Source organism: Schistocerca gregaria, chromosome 5 (genome assembly GCF_023897955.1).
Source record: "Schistocerca gregaria isolate iqSchGreg1 chromosome 5, iqSchGreg1.2, whole genome shotgun sequence".
Classification (NCBI taxonomy): domain Eukaryota; kingdom Metazoa; phylum Arthropoda; class Insecta; order Orthoptera; family Acrididae; genus Schistocerca; species Schistocerca gregaria.
The window spans coordinates 311,741,404-311,768,694 of NC_064924.1; the positions used below are offsets into that span (position 1 = coordinate 311,741,404).

The following is a 27,291-nucleotide window of genomic DNA, read 5'->3' on the forward strand; positions in this document are numbered from 1 at the left end:
GCTGCCATATTGAGAGGTCCAAGGTATGTAAACCAAGCATTTTGAAAGTTTTGGTTGCTCCTAGTAATCTTTGCAATGGCACATGTTGGTGATTCAGCTCTGCTTTTTGCGCACGTGGCATATCTTGCTTTCTGGTTCTCCACCAAAACTTTGTTGCTATGCATCTGTCTATCATTCTACATCCAGCCAACAAATGACCATGAGCATGTTGAAAAAGTTCATTTTTAAATAATGCAGGAACCACCACACACGGTTCACATTTTGACTTCTGCACAGCAAAACGTCACCTGTCACTAACAGTGATTGCGACCTAAAAGCCCAAAGATCTATGTCTGTTCCTTGTGCTCTTTGCCATCCTGACAAGCTTTTGCATAGTGCTTGTAGGACATGAATTTTTCTTTTTAGCATGTCTGCATTAGTGTGCACTTCACGTCTTAATGCAGTACCTCATAATTAAACTCACATAATTTCTGTACTCATTGAGTTAATCTACTGGTATGGTCATTCAGTCTCAGTAACCACTTAAGGGGTGCATGGTCAGTCACTACCTTAAATGTTTGTCCTTACAAATACCAGAGAAAGTAGGTAACACCATACATAAAAGCTAATACTTCCTTTTCTGTTGTTGAATAATTCCATTCTGCTTTATTCAACTGTCTGTCAGCATAAGCCACTAACCTTATCAACCATGATTTGGGTCAAAATACAACCAATTGCCATATTGCTTGCATCACAGGACAGGATGAGCTCTTGTTCAAAGTTAGAAAATACCAATGTAGGGCTGGATACTAAAGCATGCTTTAGTTTCTCAAACTCGACTAACCACTCAAATTTTAGTTCTTTTCATAATAGGCAGTTCAGGGGCTCTGCAATTTGTGTGAAATCCCTTATGAATTTCCTACAATAATTACAGAGGCTAAAAAGACTTGAAACTGTTGTATAGTCCGTGGTGGTACAAAATGATGAACTGCTAATATTAAATGTGGATCAGTCTTTACATGTTGCTGGCTAATTACATGTTATGTGGTCAAGACAATGTCCCTGACAGCTTGCAATGGTATTGCCAAGTTTCAGCGGTGAAGCGCCAATAGCTACAAGCAATAACGGTAGCCATCTATATGACTGTGATAACACTGAGGTGTTGCCATAGAGAGGTTTACAAAATCACATTATGTTATTGGTTGAGGTAGGAGTGTGAAGCCGCTGCACCCATCCTACTGCAACCATCAGGGATCAACTGACACAAACTCACCTGTAGGTAGTTTGCTACCATTTGAGCAAAATGCTACTTCTGCACATTGAGTGTTAAGTGTGCTGTTTGTTGCTGTTTAAGGACTTCTTTAAGTCATTTCACATGTTCTTCCATATCCCTTGAAAATATGATTATGTAATAAAGATACACCATACATTTCTTAGGTTTCAATCTGTGAGCCTCTGAAATGTAGCTGCTACAATTTTTTTGATCCAAATGGCATTCTGTGAGACTGGTAATGTTCCTGTGGTGTGGAAAAAGCTGTCTTTGGCCTGTCTTTCAGAACTACTTCAAGCTGGTAGTTGCCACTCTTCAAATCCTTATTTGAAAAGTATTTACATTGACCTACATCGTTGAGTGTATCTGTGGTGTTTGGAATGGGATACAGATTGGTGACAGTTTTTGCACGTAAAAAGCAATAATCAAAACAAGACCTATATTTTTCGATACCAGTGACCCTTTGGGCAAAATGACAGTGTTTGCACACCTTTGACTATGACTATCCTCACTGGATCCTCAGCCAACTGCTGGTCAATGAATTCGTACATTAGCACTGTAATTGTCTTGGGTCCCTGTATGATTTCTTATGTAGCAGAGCATTGCTTTCTGTTGGTATTCTATGCTGTGTGATCAGTGTGGATCATAACAAAACCACTGGATTGAACAAATCCATGAACCTAAGCAATAAAGGTTCCATGTCTTCCATACCTTTTCCTTGCAAGTGTTTATCCCGTAGTGCAAAATTGTTAATGGTGTGCATGTGGCTGCATAGTTGCCTGAACTGTGAATATTGTTTTCTTCCAAGTCACTCAAACTGGCAATTATTAGGACCGTTGGCAGACTCACCTCTTCCATGCTAGAATTACCTAAACTCACAAGAACCAAAAATTCGCATCTTTATCCGAAACACACACTGCACTCCTGTGTACCACACAGTGTGACGTATCTAATTCTTTGTCGAATGTCGACAGTTCTACCGTGCACGACAATTCCCTCGGTAAAGCCATACTTACACTAACCCAGATCAGTTTTCCTGTACCTGCCAGTACATTATTGTGGAAATTAACTTTTAGTGTACATGTACGTGGCTTAGCTGATATAATCCTCATGACAGGTGCACCTTCCAACATTGTTTCACTAGCAGCTTTCTGCTCAAGTTTGATCATACACCATGGAACACCAACTATTGCATGATGTTTATTCAGAAAATAGTGTCTGAAAATTGCACAGTACCCCTCGCAAATGTGTGACAAACCCTCCATAAGCTGCTTAAACTTTTCAGCCCCAATGCTAAAAGTGAACAGTGTTCTCCACAATGAATCTATCTCACCATTACCAAGTCCATGTAACCTTTTTAGTGGAGACTGATGTCTCTTCCTACCTGAGAGGTCCAGACTAACAGCTGACACATGTCGACCTGTGTCTGTCAAGAATTTATGTTCTTGCTATACTAATCAAGCAACAATCTGTCGCGACACTTGTCCCTGCAGTGTACTGTTCTATTGGCAATGGCCTCTGATGGTCAAGGCACTCCCATTCCCATTTAACGAACACTTTTTCTTATTATTTGTTTCCCGCTTACTATTACTGCAGTCACTTATCTTATGTCCAACCTCGCCATATTAAAAGCACTGTGGCTGGTGATGTTGCATCTTCACGTGGCCCATTTTATCCGTGTCTGTAGCATTTGACATCAGAAGAGAAAATTCCTTGGCCACTCCATTTTACATTCACAAAACCTGTTTCCTCTAACTGTTTAGCAGTTCATATAGGAGAGGACAAATCACTAGGATTCTCTGTTCTTACTCTTCATGACGTAGCCACCGAAATATCTTCCATGAATATGTCCAACGTCCTACTTTGCTGCTTCCTGCAAGAGGACTCTGTCCATTTCTGCATTGTGCTGTAGTTCGTGAATTTGCGAGTTCAGCTTAAGGACCTTGCAAGAGAATGCTTCTAATGATTCATTATGTTTTTCCGTTAAAGCAATGAGCTTTATTCTGAAAAATCTAGCACTATCGTGCTTATGATAGTCTTGGATTAGCCCTTCAGCCAGCTGCTTAAACGTTTATGCCTCACCAAGGGTTTCGTAGTATGTGTCACCTATTAGCCATAACTGAGCCATAGAAAGACATGTTGTGTTGGACCAGTTCCCTAAATGAGCTGCTTCCTTAAATCATCCAGAAAAGCTGATGCATCCTCAGATCTTTTCCCAGAATAAGGTGTAGACTAGCTGCCATAGGATCAGTAGGAATAGGTAGGACAACTGTGGTCTCAGTATCCTCCTCTTGTGCTGTCATCAGTCCTGTTGCTGCATGTAATGCCTCTAGTTCCCTTAGCATTTGTTCAATAACATGCCTCTGTTCTATTTTATCTTGCAGTAATGCAGCTACCTGATTTTTCAAAAACTTCCACAGATTCATTTAAAGTTACTAAATGTGTTTCTGGTCATTGGGTAGCCTCTATTTCGAACTATACCTCAGAACAAGCAAGATCCCTTCATAGTGACACAATATCAACAAGCAAAAAAAAAGTATTGATCCTCATTATGTATCTCAGCCCAGCAAGACTCACTGCACTGCTGTGCTTTAGGGCTAAATCATCTACATGTTTCGCACTTCACTGATACTGTTCTAGTGCACGCTAACTCTTGTGCTGATAAATTCTAGCACTTGCCATGTAGAGTCCATGCTGCTTGAAAGAGCGGGATGGCACGTTAGTGCCCAGTGAGGAACTTGCTGAGCACAGGTCTCGCACTGCCTGTGAGCAGTGCTGCAGATCCTTCAAAGGAGAAAGTAGTGACTGTGCATCCCCACAACATCAGCACTCTTGATAAGTGAAGCTGCTCTCAGGCTTGGCCCCAGAAAGCTGCATACCTCTGTGTTGAGATGGCGTGTGGCAATCTGGACAGCCCAAGTAACAGTCTCAGCATACAGATAGTAAGGCAGTACTGCCAGAAAAAAGGAAGCAGAGGTTTTGCAGCAGGCAGTGACGCGATAACAAACAGACACACACACACACACACACTAGTGAACAAATGTGCTCTCGTTTTCTGAGCATATCAGCACCCGTACCTCCTCTAGTGTTTAGCTTCAGAATTTGAGTGTTTCTTTATGTGAATTTGCATCCTGAATGGTGGTGTTATGACATGTCTAAGTGAAGTTGCTACATGTAGCCTCAATGCAGTAGCACGTTTTGTCAGTTCTGCATTGTTGTTGAAGCACTGAATCAGTTGATCTTGGCTTGCTTCTCACATACTCTGATGAAATGAGCCAAAATCTTGTTTGTATTTGTGGCTGCTCATGTTGACATTCAGTTACAACACATGTGCATATCTGACAGATGTGTCCCTTTTACCTCTCTCTATTGGTTCTTTAACAGCATTTTATTCCTGGGCTTACTTACTATTCTGCTGTGCAGCAGTATGAATGTTATTTTATCCTTTTTCATTTGTATAATTCATTACTCTCTGGAATACTTACTTTTCAACTTGGTTCATTAGTGTATCACTTATGGGTTGAAGACAGAGGAGACCTCTGCCAATGCAACATTACATTATAACAAAATCTTAAGATTGATACCAAACAAAAGGAACTTTGTTGTGGCAGTGGCTAAGAGTGACTTCTTTTGGTGGTGGTACTAGCAGCAATAGCAAACAGTATTTTGAAAGTGTGGTGTATGGTACTTAAACACCAATTTTTAAAATTACGTGTTAGGAAACTATTACAAATAGCATGAAAGTCAGTCAGTTACATTTGCATTCCTATTTAATTAAGTGGTTTTTATTGTTTGTGATTGCCAACAGGAAACCAAACGGATGCTTGGGAACTTGGGACTGGGAATTTGAAGGCAGTAATGCTGAATATTGTGGCCTTTATCCACGGGCATGGACGGTTTTTGACATACCGGAGCAGAAAATACGTGTAATTTGTAGACAGATTTCACCAGTAATACCACACAATTACAAGGTATGTATTGGTATTGTTCATAGGGTAAGTCTTTCCCCATTATAAACTCTGATTTAGCACCTGTGAAAAATTTCAGGAAAGTTCATTGCATATGTGTGAGATTTCAGATGTAATTGTCACTACGCTTTCTCAGATGTTGATGAAATGTTCTGCAATACCTAATAATGTAAGAGAATAAGTTTTTTCCCTTTTTTCCTTTTGTATTTATTTTTATTTTTAGAGATCTTTGCATTTTTATGACACCAAACAATATAAAATAGTCATACCGTATGTTCCAGGATTTTGTGTACCTTTGTCATCTAGTGGATGTGGTTGATTTTATTCACAATGGGTGTTTCATCTAGATGCAGCCAGGTGTCAGTGATAGGTGTCATTTACCTGAAAAAATAGTTACTGCATGTCACATTTTTTATGAATGACACTGGAGTCAAATACAGTAATGTTATGAAAAGGAAAGCTGCTACTCACCTTATAGCGGAGATGCCAAGTTGCAGATGGGCTCAACAAAAGACTGTCTGTCACAAATAAAGCTTTTGGCCGTTAAGGCCTTCATCTACAATAGAGGACACATACGCACATGCACATATGCTCACTCATGCAAACACAACCCACACACATGACTGCAGTCTCAGGCAGCTGAATCCACACTGAGTAGCAGCACCAGTGCATGTTGGGAGTGGTGACTGTGGGGGGGGGGGGGGGGGGGGGGGCTAACAAGGTGGCTGGGGCAGGGTGGGGGAGGGATAGTATGGTGGGGGTGACAGACAGTGAAATGCTGCATGTTAGATGGAGGGCAGGGAAGAGGTGGGAAGGGGAAGGGGGGGGGGGGGGGAGGCGTATCTGAAAAGGAGAGAAGTAAAAAGACTGGGTGTGATGGTGGAATGATGGCTTTGTAGTGCTGGAATGGGAACATGGAAGGGGCTGGATGGATGAAGACAGTGACTAATGAAGGTTTAGGCCAGGAGGGTTATGGGAATGTAGGATGTATTTCAGGGAAAGTTCCCACCTGCACAATTCAGAATATCTGATGTTGGTGGAAAGGATCCACATGGCAAAGGTTGTGAAGTTGTCATTGAAATGAAGGATGTCATGTTTGGCACTGTGTTCAGCAACAGGGTGGTCCACTTGTTTCTTGGCCACAGTATGTCAGTGGCTATTCATGCAGACAGACAGCTTGTTGGCTGTCATGCCCACATAGAATGCAGCACAGTTGTTGCAGCTCAACTTGCAGATCACGTGACTGGTTTCACAGGTAGCCCTGCCTTTGTTGGGATAGGTGATGTTAGTGACCAGACTGGAGTAGATGGTGGTGGTGGTGGTGGTGGTGGTGGTGGTGGTGGTGGTGGTGGTAGGGGTAGGACATATGGGAAGGAGGGAAGAAGATCACAGTAGGTAAGACAATGAAAAATGCACCACTCTACATGTGAACCATTTGGAGCATGAAAAATATTGAGTCTATATTCAGTTTCTTGCCAAGTTCTCAGTAACATTTCCTCTGTTATTGTGCAATCACATTAGTGATAAGATGTCACAACATAGGAATATTGTCCACTTTGGTCGCATATACGCATGCCTTCACAGATCCCTACTTGAAGAAATAAAGCGGCATAATGTCGGGTGTACGTGGTGGTCAGGCAATGGGTCCTTCACATCCGATCCAATGATTGGGAAATTTCCTATTCAGGAACTAGGGAACAGCCATTGACCAATGCGGCAGAGCTCCATCTTGTTGAAAAATGATGTTGGGTTGCAAGTCTTGTATCTGAGGGTACACAACTGCTCCAAAATGTCCAGATACACTGACCCATTCACCGTTTGTTCCACAGAGAAGAACGGTCCAACAATCCCGTCGTGCATTACATCCCTATCAATACACTGCAGCATATCCGCAGCAAATTGTCAGTGTGGTTTGTCGTTCAGTGTCAGATGTTGCAGAATTTGCACTTTGTAAGCACACATATGAAGACACTGGTGAACTACACAATGCAGTCTTGATTGAGGTGCATCAAGTTGCATAGATGCTTGATGAATTGACTTATGTGAGCATTGGTCTGATGTCCTCCACTGTCTCTTCTGAAACTCCATAACGTACACTGCCAGAATGTTTCAGAACACTTCCTGTTGCCAGAAACTTCATATACCATTCCTTAATTGTTTTCACATCTGGTGGATCACAATCATACACACGACGATAATTTCTTTGCACAGTAATCGGCAATTTTGTTTCTGCAAACCACACTACTGCTTGCACACGCTGCTGTGGCGTCGCCATTTTCACTCCATGTAACCATGCTGCTCTCTGGCGATGATACTTGGCACTTCTGATACAGGAATATAAATTCTTTGAGATGCTCTACAATATGGTGCATTTTTCATTGTCGTATCTACTGTGGTTTTTCTCTCCTGCATCCTTGAAATCAGGGAGGTTTGAGTGGGACACCCTGTATCATGAGATAAAAAATAAATTACTATAATAGGTGTGAAATTTTCACCTCTACAATGAAAAACTTCTAGCGTGAAACTTTTTAAAGAAATAATAAAATTAATTTGGTAACATCTAGACAGCATTACTGTATGTCATGTATGAATGAGATTTACTTGTGGAACACACAGTGTGTGAGGATTTGCATGACCCCCCCCCCCCCCCCAACTTTATTGTTCTGACAGCCCACCTTAATATGACTGAGGATATTCCCTACTGTCCAAAAGGATTAGATTTGCGGATCTTAAAGGCTCTTCATCAGTACACTCATCATTTAGAACACTAAAATTCATTATACAAATGTGCCTGTAGGATTTTTTTTTCTTTTTTTTCAGGAGGAGAATGAAATTTTTTGTGAACATACTTGGAACATTTAACTTTAAGTTGGTATATAAAAGTATTTTCTTTCATGTACAGTTGAGCCATAATGGACAGTGAAGTAGTTGTCAAGTTGCAACAATGATGGGTGATGACTCTGCTACATCGATTCACAGGAAGTTGCTCCCTGTTTATGTGGAGGACACAGTGGATTGCAGAAGTATCCAGCGGTGGTTGCAGAGGTTTAAAGAAGGTGATTCCTCTCTGCTGGACAATCGATGATGCAGTAGACCATCAACAGCTGTGAGTGATGTGAATAAGGAGACCATTGATCAAATCATTCAAAATGACAGATGTGTAACGATGCAACAGCCTGCTGAAATGACTCATTTGTCATTGGGTAGTGTGGTATCACTGGTATAGTCACCAGGATACAGAAAAATCTGTTCACATTGTGTGCCTAGATTATGACAAGAGAAATGAAAACGAAGAGGAAGAATGTGTGTAAGGGTCTCATAAAGACCTTTACTGAAGAGTGGAAACAGTTTTTTGATGGTGTCATTACCCAGGATGAAACATGGTTGTTTTTGTCCGAACCTGAGAGCAAGACCCAAGCCGTGGAGTGGCGTCATCCGGGGTCCCCTCAGAAGAAGAAACCAAGACTTTCAAGAACTGCAGGTCGAAAGGTGATAGCCTTCTATTTCTGTGATCAGTGTGGTGTCATTTTCATTGACTTTTTGGAACCTAGCTCCACAATTAACTGGGAGCATTGCTGTTTGTCATTGGACAAGCTGCAATGTGCCATCAAGACCCACAGACCACAGCTGTAGAGTCAGTTCATCAGATTAAACCATGACAATGCCAAACCCCCATACAACCCTTATTATGCAGGAGAAAATGAGGAAAATGGGTGGAAAATTGTTCTTCATTCTCACTACAGTCCGGACTTAGCTCCCTTTGATTTTTACCTCTTTGGTCGTCTAAAGGCCCACCTGCATGGTAAAACATTTGACTGTGAGAAAGACCTTATTTCCTCTGTCAAGCGATGGTGTAAAAGTCAATCCCAGAATTTTACCATAGTGCATTTACGTCATGGAAAGAACATTGGGCCAGATGCACCACAGCTCATGGAGGCTACATTGAGTAGGCTCAATGTATAGCTAAATGTTCCAAGTTGTTGTTGTTGTTGTTGTTGTTGTTGTTGTTGTTGGGGTCTTCAGTCCAGAGACTGGTTTGATGCAGCTCTCCGTGCTACTCTGTCCTGCGCAAGCTTCTTCATCTCCCAATACCTACTGCAACCTACATCCTTCTGAATCTGTTTCGTGTATTCATCTCTTGATCTTCCTCTGATTTTTACCCTCCACGTAGCCCTCCAATACTAAATTAGTGATCCCTTGATGCCTCAGAATATGTCCTACCAACCGATCTCGTCTTATAGTGAAGTTGTGCCACAAATTTCTCTTCTCCCCAATTCTATTCAATACCTCCTCATTAGTTGTGTGATCTACCCATCTAATCTTCAGCATTCTTCTGTAGCACCACATTTCGAAAGCTTCTATTCTCTTCTTGTTTATCGTCCACATTTCACTTCCATACATGGCTACACTCCATACAAATTCTTTCACAAAAGACTTCCTGACACTTAAATCTATACTTACATTAACAAATTTCTCTTCTTTAGAAACGCTTTTCTTGCCATTGCCAGTCTACATTTTATAATCCCTCTACTTCGACCATCATCAGTTACTTTGCTCTCCAAATAGCAAAACTCATTTACTACTTTAAATTCTCATTTCCTAATCTAATTCCTGCAGCATCGCCCTAATTAATTCGACTACATTCCATGATCCTCATTTTTCTTTTGTTGATATTCATCTCATATCCTCCTTTCAAGACACTGTCCGTTCCGTTCAGCTGCTCTTCCAGGTCCTTTACTGTCTCTGACAGAATTACAATGTCATTGGCGAACCTCAAAGTTTTAATTTCTTCTCCATGGATTTTAATTCCTACTCCAAATTTTTCTTTTGTTTCTTTTACTGCTTGGTCAGTATGCAGATTGAATAACATTGGGGATAGGCTACAATCCTGTCTCACTCCCTTCCCAACCACTGCTTCCCTTTCATGTCCCTCGACTTCCTCCAAGTATGATCACAAAAACTTTCATTCTCCTCCTGCAAAAACTAAAAAATTAGAGATGACTGTACAAAACTTTTTGAATGCCCTTTGTACTTTAATACCAAATACATTTGTTCAGATGGTTTTGTGAAACCTAGATTTTTCCCTATATATATATCAGCCTGTTATCTTGAATATGCAGTAAAAGTGTAGCGCTCAAAATGTAACTCTTAAGGTTGCATTATCCATTTGTTCCACAAAGAAATTGTCTACCATCAAATTTCTTGGAATTAAAATCTAGGTCATTTAGAAGGAGAAAAATATATTTTTTTTAAGGCCGCATACTCAATTTTGTGTTGTAACTAGGCTTTATCACTCATAATTGCATGTAAAGTAGAATGAGTTCATGGAACAAAGTGTAACCAAACTCGTGGAAGTAGGAAATTGGGATACCAGACAAGCCAGTACCTAACGTGGCAACATTGCAGGGCAACTTTCTAGTCTTGCATCTAGGTCAGTAACAAGGATATGAGCCATGAGATAAGTGCTTGGGAGAAGGGACAGACAAGGTTATTGCGTAGGTTTTGTGGGCAGCAGAATACTAGGAATTCCACAATGAGTGGGATGGGGTGAATATTTCTAATTGCAGGACAGGATGGAATGTAATTGAAATCCTGGCTGAGAATGTGATTCATTTGTTCCAGTCCTGGGTTGTCCTGAGACATGATTAGGAGTGATTATTTGTGGCTGGATAGTGGGTATGGTAGGTGACTGGTGAGACAAGACTTGTGAGATCTGTTTCTGGACAAGGTGGGAAGGTAATTTCGGTCTCTGAAGGACCCAATGAAACTCTTGGTGTATTTAAAGAGGGACTGCTCATCACTACAGATGCTATGACCATGGCTAGGCTGTATGTAAGATCGCTCTTGGTTTAGAATGGGTGGAAGCTGTCAGAGAGGAGATACTGGTGGTGGTTGATAGGTTTGATGTGGACTGAGGTACTGATGTAAACATCCTTGAGGTTGAAGTAAATATCGAGGAAGGTGACTTGTTGAACTGAAGAGCAACAGTTGTAGCAAATGGAGGAGAATGTGTTGAGGTTTTGGAGGAATGTGTATCTGGTGCCCTCACTCTCTGTCCAGATCATGTCATCAGTGAATGTTAACCAGGTAAGGGCTTTGGGATACTGGGTGGTTACTAAATATTCTTGTAGATGGTCCAAGAATAGATTATAATAGGATGGCACCAATGTTGTAGCTTGGGCTTGTTTGTAGGTGATACCCTCAAAGGAGAAGTAATTGTGGAAAGGTAATTGTGACCAGGAAGGAGATTGTAGGTTTGGATTCAGTCAGATGTCAGAAAAATAGCATGAAGGTCCTGGGCATTGGGGGTGTTTGTGTAGAGGGAGGTGATATCGACAGTGGTGAGCATTGTGCTGGGTGGCATTGGAACACCAAAAGTGAAAGTGGGTGGAGGAAATGGTTGAAGTCTTTTGTATTGGAAAGTAGGTTGTGGTAATAGGCTAAAGGTGTTGGTCCGCAAGGTCAGAAATACTTTCCGTGGGAGCACAATTAGCAGTCTTAATGGGATGGTTGTGGTGGTTAGCTTTATGAATTTTAGGAAGGATGTAGAAGGTAGAAATCCAGGCAGTGGTGTGGGTGACAAGAGAGATAGACTTAGGGAAGAGGTTGTGGGATGGACTTGAGGATTTGCAAAGGGACTGTAGATCTTGCTGAATATCTAAAATGAGGTCATTGTTGTAAGATTTGTAGGTGAAACTATCTGATAGGTGGTGGAGACCCTACATGAGGTAATGCCTTGATTCGTAACCACATTGGTGCAGGCTTTGTCAGCAAGCAGGATTATAAGGTCGAGGTCCAATTTTAGTTGCTGGATTGTGGTTATTTATGTGGATGTTAGGTTGGTTTCCATGTTTAAGGATTTGGAAATAAAGTTTGAGATACAGAAATTCTAGGAAGTTAACAGGGGATGATTTATGGCAGTAGGAGTGGATCACTGTTGTATGGAGGAGTAAACCGAGTCAGGTATGGCTCAGTATTGGTTTTGGATTGAGTGTGATTGTTATGGTTAGTGGCAAATAGTGTTCCATTGTAGGGAGTGGGAGAAGGAGAGAATGCCTTCAATTACTCAAGCATGATTGAATTTGAGAGTGGGGTAAAAGGTAGGCCTTTGGAAAGAACTGATATTTCTGTGCAAAAAAAAAAAAAAAGTTTTGAGTGCAGATTCTTGATCGTATTTTGGGTTTATTTAGGTTGTGATTTCTGTGGAGTGACAGGAGGGAGTTTCTGAGTGCATGGTAAATGTAGTAGGTATGCAGCTCAGTGTTTGTCAGCTATCGGGGGATACAGGGGAGGTTTGATGGCTCTTTCAGCCATAGTGCAAAATGGTACTTAAGCTTTACCATAAATCTTTACAAGTTCTGGCTGCTTCATGTTTATAATTGTGCATTCCCTAATGCAATGCTATGAAGGTAAACAAGAAATGCATTAATGAAAATATGCTCACAGTAAATTTTTAACATTAGAAAAAGAAAACACTGAGTGGATACAAACAAACATTCCCCATCAAATAGTATCATAGCTGATGTTTCTCTAAATGCCTAGTTAATAATCCAAATTAGCATGCATATCAAGCAAGTAGTGGCCATTGTAAGACACACTGTAGGGTAATCAAACTGGGGAATTCAGTGAATATCTTAATTAGCTTAGTGCCATTTAGAACTATGGAAATAGCCCCTTATAACAAACTATGACTGCTCTTATAGGCACGAGCCATAACTTATACTACACAACTCAATTTCCACCAAGTGAGAATCATTCTTGGCATAGGACTTTAGAAGAGAGACCTAAAGTCCACCACTGAGAGAAGTGGACAATGCTGACAACAAATGCATGTCCATTTTTCCTTTACTACTACACAAGGTCAACTAAATAACTGTGGAGATGACCATAACATGGACAAACATAAAACATGTTCATACAGTTAGCCACAAGGCACTCAGAATGCACCGTTACAATTCTGAAACTACACATCTATCAAAGACAAGTCTGTCCCCCCCCCCCCCCCCCCAAATTACAACAGAAACACAATGGTGACACCATTAAACATATCCAAAAAAAATTCTGTGCTTACCTGTTAGTGTGCTCTTGCTGGACCACATGAAGCGCCATCTGCGAATTTTCTTTCATCTCGTCTGTTGTTGGAAATCATCCTCTTTTCAATGGAGCTTTGAACTTTGGAAGTAAAAACAGTCCACAGAGACCAGGTCTGGAGAGTATGGAGGATGAGGTAGCAGAGTGATTTCATTTTTTGTGCAACAGTCATGGACCAACAGGGATAAATGTATGGGTGTGTTATCTGATGCAAGAGCCATGAATTGTTTTGCCACATTTCAGGCCATTTCCTTCTCATATTTAATTGCAGGCATCAAAACACATCCTGATAGTAGCATCAATTAACAGTTTATCCCTGTGGCACGAATTCATGATGAACTAATCCTTCAAAGTCAAAAAAACTAGCATGGCTTTGGCATTTGTCCTTACCTGATGAGCTATTTTTGGTCTTGGAGAACCTTTTCATACCCATTGTGAAGAGCGAACCTTGGTCTCAACATAATGGTAGACCCACGCCTCATCACCAGTTAAGAGTCTCTTAAGGAACATCTTGTTCTCATTTGCATGATACAAAAGCTCTTCACAGATTGCGAGGCAAAGGTCTTTCTGGTCTTTACTCACGAGCCGTGGGATGAACTTTGCAGTGACATGATGCAGTCTAAGATGTTCTGTCAGGATTTCATGAGATGTTTCAATTGAAATGTTACATACTTTAACAATCTCTCAGACAGTCAGTCTTCAATTGGTGTGCACAATTTGTTTAATGTTTCTGACATGAGCGCCTTCGGTAGACATCGAAGTGTGTCCTGACCGAGAGTCATTGTTAATTTCATCTGGCCATTTTTAAACAGTGCGAACAATTCAAACACCGAGTACGACATAAGTATTCATCAGCGTAGGCTTCCTGCATCAGTTGGTGTGTGTCTGTAAAGGTTTTCTTGAGTTTCACACAAAATTTAATATCAGATGCATTGTTCCTCTAACTCGTGCCGTCTCGTAATTCGCAAACTGTGTGACAAAACATTCTGTTCAATACAGCACTGAACAATAACTAAGAGACATAAACACTGAAACTTCTGTCAGTTATGCATTAAACAGAGACTTGTGGAGGGATACCAACTGCATTTCACTCCAACACATCATTGGCACGAAATTATGAATGTTTGGGAATTGTTTGAACAGAGATCACCCAACCAGACAAATATAACACAAATACTGTGTCAGAGACAGCTCTCACAAACATGTCCACAGATCACGGCACCAAGTGGACGTGCAATGAACAGTGGTACCTCCGGTCTCAATTTTGATGACTGGTATTGCACACCATACATACACAGGATATGTCACAGTCTTCCTCTCAGAAACATTCAGACTATTTCCTTGGCACTAAACAGAACTCGTGTCGTATCATTAAGACACTGAATCATCATATTTAAACAGTAGCTACATGGTCTTAACACACACAAGACAGCCAAATTATACACCACTATCTTTCACATGGTTAAACTAGCAGACACACATAACACATGTGTGCCTCATTACCGAATACATATCACAGTGGAACTACTTGCTTTGGACTATACTAATGATATTCTGAAAGTACAATGTCAAGAAAGGAGGAGCAAATATGCCATTGACACTCCCTATGAACTGCCTCTGACAGCAGCTTGTGGGTGCTGACGACAGGAAGAATTCTGACCGGTGGACTACCAGTGCACACACAACACATGTGTATCTAATCCCTGTTCAAATGTCACAGTTGAACCATTCCTTGTGGAACTTTACTCAATTCCCAAATGTCCGACAAGACAAGCAACATACAACACTTTTATTCTCTCTATAAAAGCCCTCTGCCAGCTGCATATGAATTGCCAGCCACCAGCAACAACATGAACACTGAAAGGTGAGAAGCACAACTAGAGAACAGAACAAATGTTTAGCTGACCATAGGTACTAAGAAAGACAAGAAATAGTATGTTGAGTTCACTACTGCATGCGCAACACAAAGAGAACTTGATTGCGACCGCATGTGGCATTCAAGACCATCAGATAATTCTGTTCTGAAGCACATTCTGTGGAGAAGCCCCCCCTTCCTCCCTTCCCAGGCTACTGTAAGTGTGAAGTCACTGAAACAACTACCAGGGAGCATCAGATGGACAGACAGCACCCCACACTTAAGATGGCAGGATTTCTCAAATGCATGCAAGGCAGGTGAAACACTGGACAATGAATAGTGATAGTTCTAGGCAGGAGTATGAAATGAAGAGATTGGACAGGTTTTTGAGGTGGTGGTGTGCATGCTAATCTCACCAGTCACCTACCACATCTAACATGCCCCACATATCCACTGTCTGGCTACACAAGAGCACTCCTCCTGTGACTCAGTACCGCACAGTGCTGGAACAGCTTTGTTCTGAAATGAGAAATTCCTCCCCATGCCTCCCACAGTGGTATTCTGCTGCTTCCCCCCTCCCCCCCCCTCCTTCCCAGTCTCTTCCCCAAGCTGAGATGACGCAATATTTTGTCTGTACCTGCTCCCAACCTCTTCTGTCTTTGCTCATATCCTTGCAATAGATCAAGATGTTAGACCCTGTCCCATACATCCTCTCACTCTCACATACTCCATTCTTGGCAGTGCCATCTCCTACCCCGTAAAAAGGCAGGGGCACCTGTGGACATGACAATTAACAAACTATCTGTGTGAATGGCCATTGCCGAACTGTGGCCAGGAGACAGCTGGACCTCCCTGTTGCCTAACATGCTGTCCAGTACGATGTGCATCACTTAAATTACTACACAGCCTGTGTCGTTTGTATTCTTCCCACCAACACCAACTTTTCTGAATTGCTCGGGTGGCAGTTCTCTCTATTGCCCGACTGCCTATCCCCTTCCCTTCTCCCATCTGAGTACCCACACACCTCCTATTGTGCCATTGCCCTTACATAGTTGTTTCCTCTTCTCCACTTCTCTCCATCCTCTTTTCTCCTCCTCTCACCTCCCTCCCCCCCCCCTTTCCTCCTCCTCTCACCTCCCCCCCCCCTTTCAACATTACCCCTTCCTCCCTACACACACACACACACACACACACACACACACACACACACACACACACACACACACCGTAGTAGTTAGCTCTATCCTGTGCGCACCACATCCCTACACCCTCAGCAGGGGGCAGCACTAGGTTCTCCCTCCACCCCTACCCTGCTAACCCTCCCTCTCCCAAATCCACAACTCTTCCTTATCCCCTCTACCAACCACAGCTACATTGCTGCTTGTGCCAGATGCAGTTGCAATTGGTCCGTAATGCACAGAGACAGTAGCCATTTGTGTGTGAGTTGAATTGTGTGTGTGTGTGTGTGTGTGTGTGTGTGTGTGTGTGTGTGTGTGTGTGTTTCTACTTCTGAAGGAGCACTTGTGCAGAAGCTGGTATTTTTTAACATTAGTTTCCATTGTTTGTTTGTGACTCAATGCTTTCTGTACATGGTTTGTAACAATCTCTCCTTCACGTGTATTTCTTTTTGAGTCTCAACACTTCCTCTGTATGGTTTGTAGCAATCTATCCTTGACATACATTTCTTTTTGTGCAGATGATAGATGTTACGTTGAATGTGATGAAGTGTGTAAAAGCTCCATACTGAGAGACTGTAAATTTTGCAAGTATTAGAATTAGAAAATATTTCAGTGTTTTGCCATAGTTTTTGTACTTGCTTGCTCATTTGCAGGATAGTTCTTTACCAGGAGGGGTATTTGTTTGGCTTATAGAAAATAATAGTGGAGAAGACAAACATGTTAGCATCACTTTTACATTCAAGAATGGTGTTGGAACCAAAGAAGACAAAGCAGGTTTGTTCCTCTTCTTATTGTTAATACATTAGTTGATAAGCATTTTTGCTTTCATTATGTAAAAGTGGAATTCGGTTGTTGTCTGTCACTGTACTAGTGCCCTTGACTTATTGGGTAACTATGTTATCTTTTGTCTAATGGCATTGTAGACAGAGGGGCACCCACTGAACTTAGTCCACAGCTCCTGATTTTCTGGGGGCTTTAATACACACAATATGCTGTTTTGTTCTACCTGCCTCTGCCCCTGCAGTCAAGTTATTGAGAGCCTCATGTCTTCAGAAACTTCATGCCTGCTAAATGCTTTATGGACCACACACTTAAACACTGCTACAATATGCACTTATACCAACATATTCATGACACCTTTGAAGACATCCTGCCCCATTTTGGGCTGTAGAGTGCTGCTCGGTAATCAAAGAACAAGCAGCTAAGTCCAAAGATTGAAGTGCAAAACATCACAGCATTTCATGTGATAAAGGAAAAATGGCAGTACTTAATTAATGAGAACAAAAGGAGATTTGCAATAGCTCCTGAACTCAACTAATAGTTTCATTAACCAACACATGCTAGGGAGGCCGTCAGACACAATTCGGGGAAAACTCGAAAGGGCCCATTTAATGCTGTATTGCAGGAGGCAAGTGTTTTGATGAGCCAAGTCGACATTGACCATGCTCTTGCAAAATATTTCACTCGGCTAACTGCTACCACCAACCAGCACCCAGTTTTGTATGCTATCTTGCTGTTGCTGAAAGGGATGGTTGACGCTTCAGTTTCCTCAGTAGTAATGAAGTTTGCAACCACCTTTTTCAATGTGAGAGCTAGGTTTAAAGTTATCTTCACACTTTACCAGTTAAGTGGAAATCCTAAGGAATCTTCCTCAAAACTTTAAAGTTAAAGTTAGTTTGGACAACAGAACTGTTTCCTGAGTCATGAAAGGCCACCCCATTAAATGCTGAAAGAATAATACGTGCTCAAATAGTTACTATACTGGTGCCCTCACTTGGCAACATGAGAAAGGTCTTGGAAACGATGGATCAAATGTATCCTTGTGCAAGAGTTCAGTCATATCCAGGATTCATTGTGTGTGTATTCATGAGCTATTGTTCCATTGTTGATAAACCTGATCCTGTGTCCTTAAATTAGTTGAAGTATACAATTGTATATGTGAATTTTCAACAATAAATTGTAAATCGGCAATGTAATTGGGAAAAAACAGGAGCTTGCCTGCAACTAATTTGTTCTACACACCACTTTTAGTTAAGAAAATTAAAAAAAAAACTGTGTTTAATAACTCTGTGGTAGTGACATTGTCATTGATCACATTACCATTACCATTACCACTGCTGTCATGCAGTGGTGGTGTTGTGAGTTGCTGCTTGTGTATTTTACACTGCCAGTATCTCTTTGAATTTTCTGCCAGATGTTGAGATGTATTTTGTCATGGGAATTATGTAAAGCATCTTGCATTGAAGGCCTGTGCTACATCTTTATTTTCTGTAAAATGTCGCTAATCTTGGACATTTTGCATCATCAATAAATGGAGAAAAAGTCAAAACATGCTCCAGAAGGATTTCCCCAACATGCCAATGTGTGGTAAGACTCCCATGCTCCACTAAGACTAAATCCGTCCTCACAGGTGCATTGATTCCTGCCCACATCATCACAGAAGTGCCCTGAAGAGGGAATACCTTTCCCCTGCCATTTTCCAGACCCTCTGTCTTCCATTATGTGATTGGAGGCTAAATTGTGACTCGGCGGTGAATAACACTTGATCCCATTGTTGGGCTGTCCAGTCAAAATGTTCCCTTGTGAAATGTAGTCGGACTGTGCAATGCTTTCTGATGAGTTCTGAACCTGTAGCAGGTCTTCTTTACTGAAGATTAGCTTCTTCCAGTCTTCTATAAATGGTTTTCTCACTGACATTGACCCCTCAAACCTGGTGGATGATTTTGTGTTTCAGTAGTAATGGTGGTGTGACGGTTGCAGAGAACTTGAAGTTGTCAAAAGCGGTTATCTCTCTCAGATGTTGCATTTCTAGGGCCTCTTCCTGGTCTCCTTGCAAAGCCTCCTGTTTCCATGTACTTTCATACAGTTCTGTAAATTATGGGAGGTGTAGTCCTCAACACTTCTGCAACATAATGCATGCAGCAGCCATCTTCCACTGAAGCAACAGCTTTCACAGCTTGTTCAGGGCTTAATGGCATATTTACTCCAGAAAGTTGATTACAACAATCACAGAAAGATATTACACAGAAATGCGAATGAAAGGGCAACAATTCAGGTACAACAATAAGCACTACAAGAGTGGGAAAACATAATTTGCTCACATTCAGTGGTGTGTTTTGCAGATCATTTATTGGGTGTTGCATTGTTCATGCTGGCCAATGTATTCCTGTGAATTTAAGACACATCTGGTCTATAAGTATATAGTTAGTTTGGAAGGAACAGAGTCTGTCTCTTAACAAGGCTCTAAGCGAATGTTTATCTGTCTTATTAAAAAAGATATATTTTTGTTTGGTTTTGGTGGATTTTGATGATGTTATGCTATTCAATCTCACTACAAGGTGTATACGACAGGGGACAACCGGGAAATCAGGGAAAACCCCAGGAATTTTTTCATTCGGGAAAAAAGCAGGGAAAAATCCAGGAATTTTTCGGGATTCCGGGAATTTTTCATTGTTTTAATTTTCAAATACATTTTTGATATTTTGTCAGGTAATAATTAATACTGTAGTGAAGAATGTTACTGTATCCTGCTATTGGAGAATAATACTGCATTGATAAAACATAAACGAGAGAAAAATATAAAACTTTAGTGCCCAAGGAAATGCGCCATATATAACAACAAAACATCATGCACACACAAGTGTCTGCAAACAGCAAATATATATTAAAGGTCTTAGGGCAAAGACTCTGTAATACTTTGTAACAATAAACAACTTTATAGGAGCGTGATGTCACAACAGTTTACATTAGGTTTGTTTGAGCAGTTGCCAGTTTGCTCATGCACATGTGCAGTTGACTCGCTTATGAGCAGTACCTTCTCCTCCTCCTGACTATTTGGAAGTGTGGCTGTTACCATCATGTATTTCCACCCAGTTGTTAGTGAGAAGATTTCTAATGATTGGTAACAGGTAATGTCTTGGACCTAAGGCGCTTTAAAATTTCTTCATTAGAATGGATCTACTGATTTTGTCGAATGTTTTGGTGTAGTCTATAAAATTGCATGAAGCTTTCCTCTTCGGTTCATTAAGGCCATTTCTATATGGTTCGGAGACTGTATACAGCTTGTGTTGTTGATTGCCCACATCTGAAACCAAACTGTGAATCGGGGAGTTTCTCATCGATGATCTCTCTAAGATGCTTGCACAGTAGTGTTGTAAAGATCTCGAATAGGGTGTTCTGTAGTGCAATGCCTCTGTATGCACTTGGGTCAGCCATGTTACCTTTTCCGTTGTACAGAATTATCACCAATGTTTCCACTGATCTGGTACAATTCCTTGTTTCAGGCCCTCATTGAAGAGCGCTGTGGGTGGAATCACTAGTACAGAGAGCATGGTTTTCAGGTGCTTGTTATAGATATCTGGGCCTCATGCTTTATTGTTCTTCATGCTTATAACTCTGTGGATTATTTCTTCTTCTCTGAGAAATTCAGTCTCCTCTGTAGGGGCTGGAGTCGCTGTGGGGCTTCTTACCGGGAGGCGTGTGTCGTCAACCAGAAGGATTGACCTTAAATGACTTTCCCACACTTTCATTGGGATGTTGCCTGGGAATTTTGGTTGCTTTGGCTGAAGAGCCTTGTACGGTCTCTGTCTCGCAGATTCTATTAGACGTTTTTCCTCTTCCTCCCAGAAGACCCTTTGCATTTCCTCAATCTTGGTTCTGCACTTTCTCCTCAGCTCACCATAGCAGCCCAAGTCATCCCATGATTGAGTTCTTGTGGCTATATGCATGACATTGATGGCTTTCTGTCTGGCTTCGTAACATTCCTTGTTGAACCATGGTTTCGCTTTCTGTTTTGCTATGTCTACTGTGTGAGCTGTCATTAGGATGAGCCCTTCCATCCATGATGCTGCTTCATTGAGATTCCCTCCTTGTAGCAATGTTGTTATTGTACTGTGCCGACACTGCCCAGTGCTGATATGTCTGCCTTCCTGTTTAACTTGACTGTATTTTTCGGCCTTTTTTTTTTACTGTGTTCTCTAGTTGTAGCAGTGTTTCCACTGGTAGGTGTTTCTTTTCCATTTCCAGGATGATACGTTGTTCTAGTGGTTTAAGTTTGGAGTTCACAAATATGAGATCAATTGTGCTTGCACCATTCTGACAGAAATACGTGTGGGTTGCTTTGTTATTGACAAATGCAAAGCCTTCCTCCTCCAAGTAGTTCATTACGTGTCACTTTCCTTGAAGGGATGTTCACATGGCAATTCAGGTCTCTTGCCAATATGACTGGGTCGTCCTGAGTGGTAGTATCCAGGCACAAACTGATTTCCTCTGTATTTATTGCTGTGAGCTCTGTCAGAAAGTACACACACATAAGAACACAGATGGTGCTTCGTACTACTAGAGAGTGTCTTGATTTGTGGGAGACTGAGAAGGGTGAGAGAATTTTAATGATGAGACATGTGATGCCACCCTTAGGTCTGCCCTATGGACAAGCCAAATTATGCATTTTAGTATGGTTTATGAAATTCCGATTCTCTTGGAGTATCCTCTGATGTCCTGATTCTTTTATGGTGTAATGTAAGATCTCTGCTTTCTACATATGAACATGGGGGCTTCCTAATCAGCTGCACACATGCAATAATGCCTGTATTCTGACACTGTCTGGCAATTGCTAAAATGAACCTATTTCTAACAGTCTCGGTAAACTATTGCGAATGGTGGTTTGAAAAGCATTACTTTCAAAGTAAATTTCCTTTTACACAAGATGAATTATGTTACATGTGAGAAAGTGGAATGAATTTCTTAAATCACAGAGCATTTGACTCTCATGTAAAACTGAACACTTTGAGGACCAGCCACTTAGAAGAATTTTGAGCCCAGAAGACCACACATTTATGTCATTATTTTAAATTTATTGGCACATTTGTATGGTGTATCTTAAAGTATAACACACGCAAAAAAATCAATATTACATGTGACAGCTTAGCTTCCCTTGTAGCTTATTAATCTTAGAGACCAATAAAATATATGAAAGCTTAGTTTCTCTTGTAGCTACACTAGGTATATTAATGTAAACCACAAATTTTTCCTCTTCATGTGTTCACGCTACGTAACAGTGATCTTGCTATTGGCTGAGTACAACACATGTCCTGTGCTTTGAATATCTACTGTCATCGGCTGGCAAGATCATGTGGTATAAGATATGATTGGCTTATGAAAGGGCATCACAATCTTGATTTCAACACTTAGGAAACTAATGTGCTGTGTTTGGTGCAATTCGAATTTATTCTTCAGTAATACCAAAATATGCGGCGTATACATGTTGCTGCACATCACAGGGCTTTCCAAAACTTCTCTCCCCTATTTCTTCCCCCCCCCCCCCCTCCCCTCCTGTAAAGTGCTGGGAAGTTGTACACCAATGTATAAAATGTTAACCATTCAAAGGATTGATAAGTTTTACAGTTCCGAGGGATAATCTATGGGAAACTTAGCATGGAAAAAGTGTATTCTTGCCTGGGAAAAAGTAGTATATTTTTTAACCGGCATATCAGGAAAAATCCTGGGAATTTTTTTTTCCTTGTCTGTGTACATACCCTGCACTACAAGGACCTTGTGGTCACTAATCCTCGTATCCATCATAATACCCATAGGTCAGTTTTCTTTGAACTCTTCACCAACTATATGATCTGAGATGGGAATTAGTAAAAAAAAATTATTAATTTAATCTGTTATTTATACATACAGCAGCTACCTACTTCAATTTCACTACAGGATAAATTTATAAAAATAGCAACAAACAAGCTACCACCAACTGAGTTTAAGCTTTGGTTTTTGAATGACATTACTTCCTTGGTAAAAACTTTGGCTGTACTTATCTCAGGCATTAGCCAGCACTTTGCACCTGATGATGATTTCAGGGTCTGGGCTTTTTGTCAGCACCTGCTCTGATATTTTTCCAACACAGCACCAACAATTTAGGGCAACCATAATCCTGATGTTTCTTTAATCTAAACTTGTAATAAGAATCCCTGTTTGTGCCTTTCTGAGACTTACAACCCAATCCACGCAACACAGCTCCTGCTACCTGTGTAGTCTCTTCATGCGTGTGAAGCTCACCAGGCAGCTCACAGCTGTTTAGTGAGTTCGTTTGTGTTACAAACAGACCCCTGAGCTATGGTGGCCGTTTTTTCCTTCCTGGGTGCATTCCCTTGCACATGCCTCTCCTACTTCCTCTGCCTTCTCGTGCCTTTCTTCGATACTCTCGTCCTGTAATGCTATACACTGAGGTGAGAAAAGTCAAGGGGTACCTGCTAATATTGTGTCGGACCTCTTTTTTTGTCCATCATAGTTCACCTGTGGAAGTTCTCTGCAGAAGTATTGAGCCTGCTGCCTCTGCAGCCATTCATAATTGTGAAAGTGTTTCCGTTGCAGCACGTTGTGCACAAATGACCTCTTGTTTATTTCCTGTAAATATTTGATTGGATTCTTGTCGTGTGACGAGATTGAAGTTTTAAATAGATGAATATTGAATAAAGAATGCAGCTTCTTGATTTGTGTACCCTTCCCTCCTGTCAACAATATTATTTTAAAAAATAGTCTGCCAACTCAATGGGATTTTAGTCTTATAGACGAGAGCATTTTAACAGCTAGAATTGTACTTGCTTGTATTTTTCTTAATTCAGTTGCATATGTGCTCCTAATTCAATAGATTTTGCTCTGCAGCTCAGATATTGTTCTGATCATACATGTTAGTCTCACGAGCACCAATATGTTGCTTATTTTTGTAGTCAGCATCATTGAAATCCCACAAACACCTATGCAAAGCATAGATATCCAAAAAGGAAACATTATTCTGCATTCTCCAGTTCATAGTTCAGTTTGTCCACACTATGGAAACACGTAACCTCCAAACTGTGCAGTCCGAAAGCTTTTGGCTCCACCACCGAGCTAGGCAAACGCACAGTGCCCATTCGCAGCGGCCGGTAGCACAGTTGCCAGCATTCTAGTATCGTCATGTAAACTAGGCTTTAGGTTCATTTGAGCTGCTGCCAGCGGGCTTATGCACATGTGCAGTTGAATTGCATATGAGTGGTACCTTCTCCCCCTTGTGGCTACTTGAAGTGCGGCTTTTAGCTGTATCCTAGGTAACTAGACATGAGCTGTATCAGTAGTAGCAACAAGCAGCCAGATGCTACCTGAAAACATTTTTCTGGTTCACTCAGGCTGCCATATTCACACTTGCACAAAGCAGTCTGAGTTATAGTGGGATGAAGGGTGGTCTCCGTGTGAACTGTTTTTACGTTTTGTGATTTTGCTGTTTCCTCTTGGTTTACAGCTCTCAAGAACAAAATGGATTTCTGTGGTCAGGAGCTATGAAGTGAATTAAAATAGTCACATAATTATAGAAGGCTAAAATATATTATTAGTTTCAGTTTTCTGAATTTATTTTATTCCCAGGTTTTTGTCAGTCTGGTATTAATTGCCTTTTAGAACAATGAAATTATTTTTATCAATTTGCTAAAAAAATTGACTTTAATTAATCTTTTCTGCAGAGGAGGCCAGTTTATTTGAAACCTTATTGGCTAGTGTCAACTGTTTGTGGAATTTCAAGTGCACAATGTTATCTTTTGCGACATATGACATTATGCCATAATAAAGAAGTAAACATGAGATAATACAATACTGGTACTTCAAGAAAATTTGCAGTCTAAAAACCACACTGAAAAGTTTAATATCACCTTGGGGCGTTCCTCTTTGTGAATTTGGACATACGAATTATGCATTTTAGTATGGTCTACGAAATTCAAATACTCTTGGAGTATCTCTGATGTCCTGTTTCGTTTATGGCTTAATGTAAGATCTTGTAATGCCTTATACATACGAACATATCTACGTCATCGTAGCTGCGCAGGTACAGTAACGCCGTTTTATGGCACTGTCTGGCAACTGATAAAACGAATTCTAACAGGTCGCTGGAAAATATTGCGATTGGTTGTTTGAAAAGCGTTACTTTCAAAGTACATTTCATTTTACACAATATGAGGTATATTATGTGTGTGCATGTGCTTTGAATTTCTTAGATCACAGTGTTTGAGTTTCATTTAAAGCTTAACACTTTGAGCGCCAGCCACTTACAAGAATTTTGAGCCCAAAAGACCAGACATTTATGTCATTACTTAAAATTTTACTGGCACATTTGTGTGATGTATAAAAGTGTAACACATGCAAAAAAGACAAATATTGCATGTAAAAGATTGGCTTTTCTTGTAGCTACACTATGTACATTAATTTATACCATTAACATATCCTGTTTGAGTGTTTGCACTACTTAACAGTGATGTTGGCATAGGCTGACTACATCACGTGTCCTATGCTCTGAATCACTACATTTACATGTGACACATCTTCTGAAAGATGAAAAGCGAATTTCGGAAACCATTTTTCATTGTCATGTTTACACATTAAGGTATGAAATGGATTTGCTAGCCCAGTTAACTATGACACCTGAAAAACAGAAGATACAGTTTATGGTTTAGTCAGCACAGTTGCTATTTCTCGTCAGTAAGACAAGGTGTAAACAGCTTCAGTCTCATATTTCTATGTATCTTTCACTGTACAAAAAGTCACTCCCTCAATATTAGCTGAAGTTTTTTTAAAAAACAGATGAAAGCAGACAGCCCTAGCATGTTTCAGTACCGGCCGCATTTACGTGACAATGAAAATAGATTGCGAAACTGGAAAATCAGTAACCAGGAGCGGTATTGGAAGATTGTTTATGAAATCCAGTTTTGGGAGCCCCATGTAAATGTCATCTGCTATCATTGGTTGGCGAGATCATGTGACATGACCTATGATTGGCTTACAAAATGGCGTTGCGATCTCAATTTCAATGCTATGGAAACTAATGTTCTGCGTTTGGTTGAACTCGACTATATACTTCTGTAATACGAAAATATACAGTGTACATGTAGCTGCAAAATAAAGATCTTTCCAGAACACACTTTTTTCTGGGGTTCATTTCCTAAACTGGCAGGAGGTTCTACGCCGGTGTATAAAACCTTAACCATTAAAAGGACTGGTAAGTTTTATGATCCCGAGGAAAACTATACTGTTACTTAACACAGGAAAAGTGTATTTTTATCAAGGTGAAAGTGTATTTTTTAACCAGTAAATTCAGAAAAACGGGGGATTTTTTTCCTTGTCTGTGTATACACCCTGATGAAGCAGTCATGGTTTAGAGTGAGTGAAGACACTTCGAAGAGGTGCAGCATAAGTAATGCTCTCAGTGGTAGTGAAGACCATCTTATATATGAAGAGAACAATGATGACGATGAAGAGGAGAAGGAAGAAGAAGAAGAAAAAAGGCTAGAAGACAGTTTTCAGGGATTTTGTAGGTCACTTCAGTTTTATAACCTAAGATTTTTTTGTCTAGCTTTGTAATCTAATAATAAAAAGGTTATTTAAAAAATTGCTTAAAAACTAAGGTGCATCTTGTTGTTGTGGTCTTCAGTCCAGAGACTGGTTTGATGCAGCTCCCCATGCTACTCTATCTTGCACAAGCTGCTTCATCTCCCAGTACCTACTGCAACCTACATCCTTCTGAATCTGCTTAGTGTATTCATCTCTGGTCTGCCTCTATGATTTTTACATTCCATGCTGTCCTCCAGTACTAAATTGGTGATCCCTTGATGTCTTGGAACATTTCCTACCAACCGATCCCTTGCCACAAACTTCTCTTCTCCCCTATCCTATTCAATACCTCCTCGTTAGTTATGCGATCTACCCATCTAATCTTCAGCATTCTTCTGTAGCACCACATATCAAAAGCCATTCTCTTCTTGTCCAAACTATTTATCATCTATGTTTCACTTCCATACACTCCATACAAATACTTCCAGAAACAACTTCCTGACACTTAAATCTATACTCAATGTTGACAAATTTCTATTCTTTAGAAACACTTTCCTTGCCATTGCCTGTCTACATTTTACATCCTCTCTACTTTGACAA

General features: G+C 40.7%; 1 protein-coding gene across 1 annotated transcript in view; it reads left to right on the forward strand.

Moving 5' to 3' along the window:
• Positions 1 to 27,291, forward strand: part of LOC126271988 (non-lysosomal glucosylceramidase) — a 243,901-nt gene that overhangs the window by 79,977 nt on the left and 136,633 nt on the right. The window contains exons 4-5 of the mRNA XM_049974464.1: positions 5,058 to 5,220; positions 16,995 to 17,115. Of these exons, the coding sequence (XP_049830421.1) occupies positions 5,058 to 5,220; positions 16,995 to 17,115 (284 nt within the window). The remainder of the gene's footprint in view (positions 1 to 5,057; positions 5,221 to 16,994; positions 17,116 to 27,291) is intronic.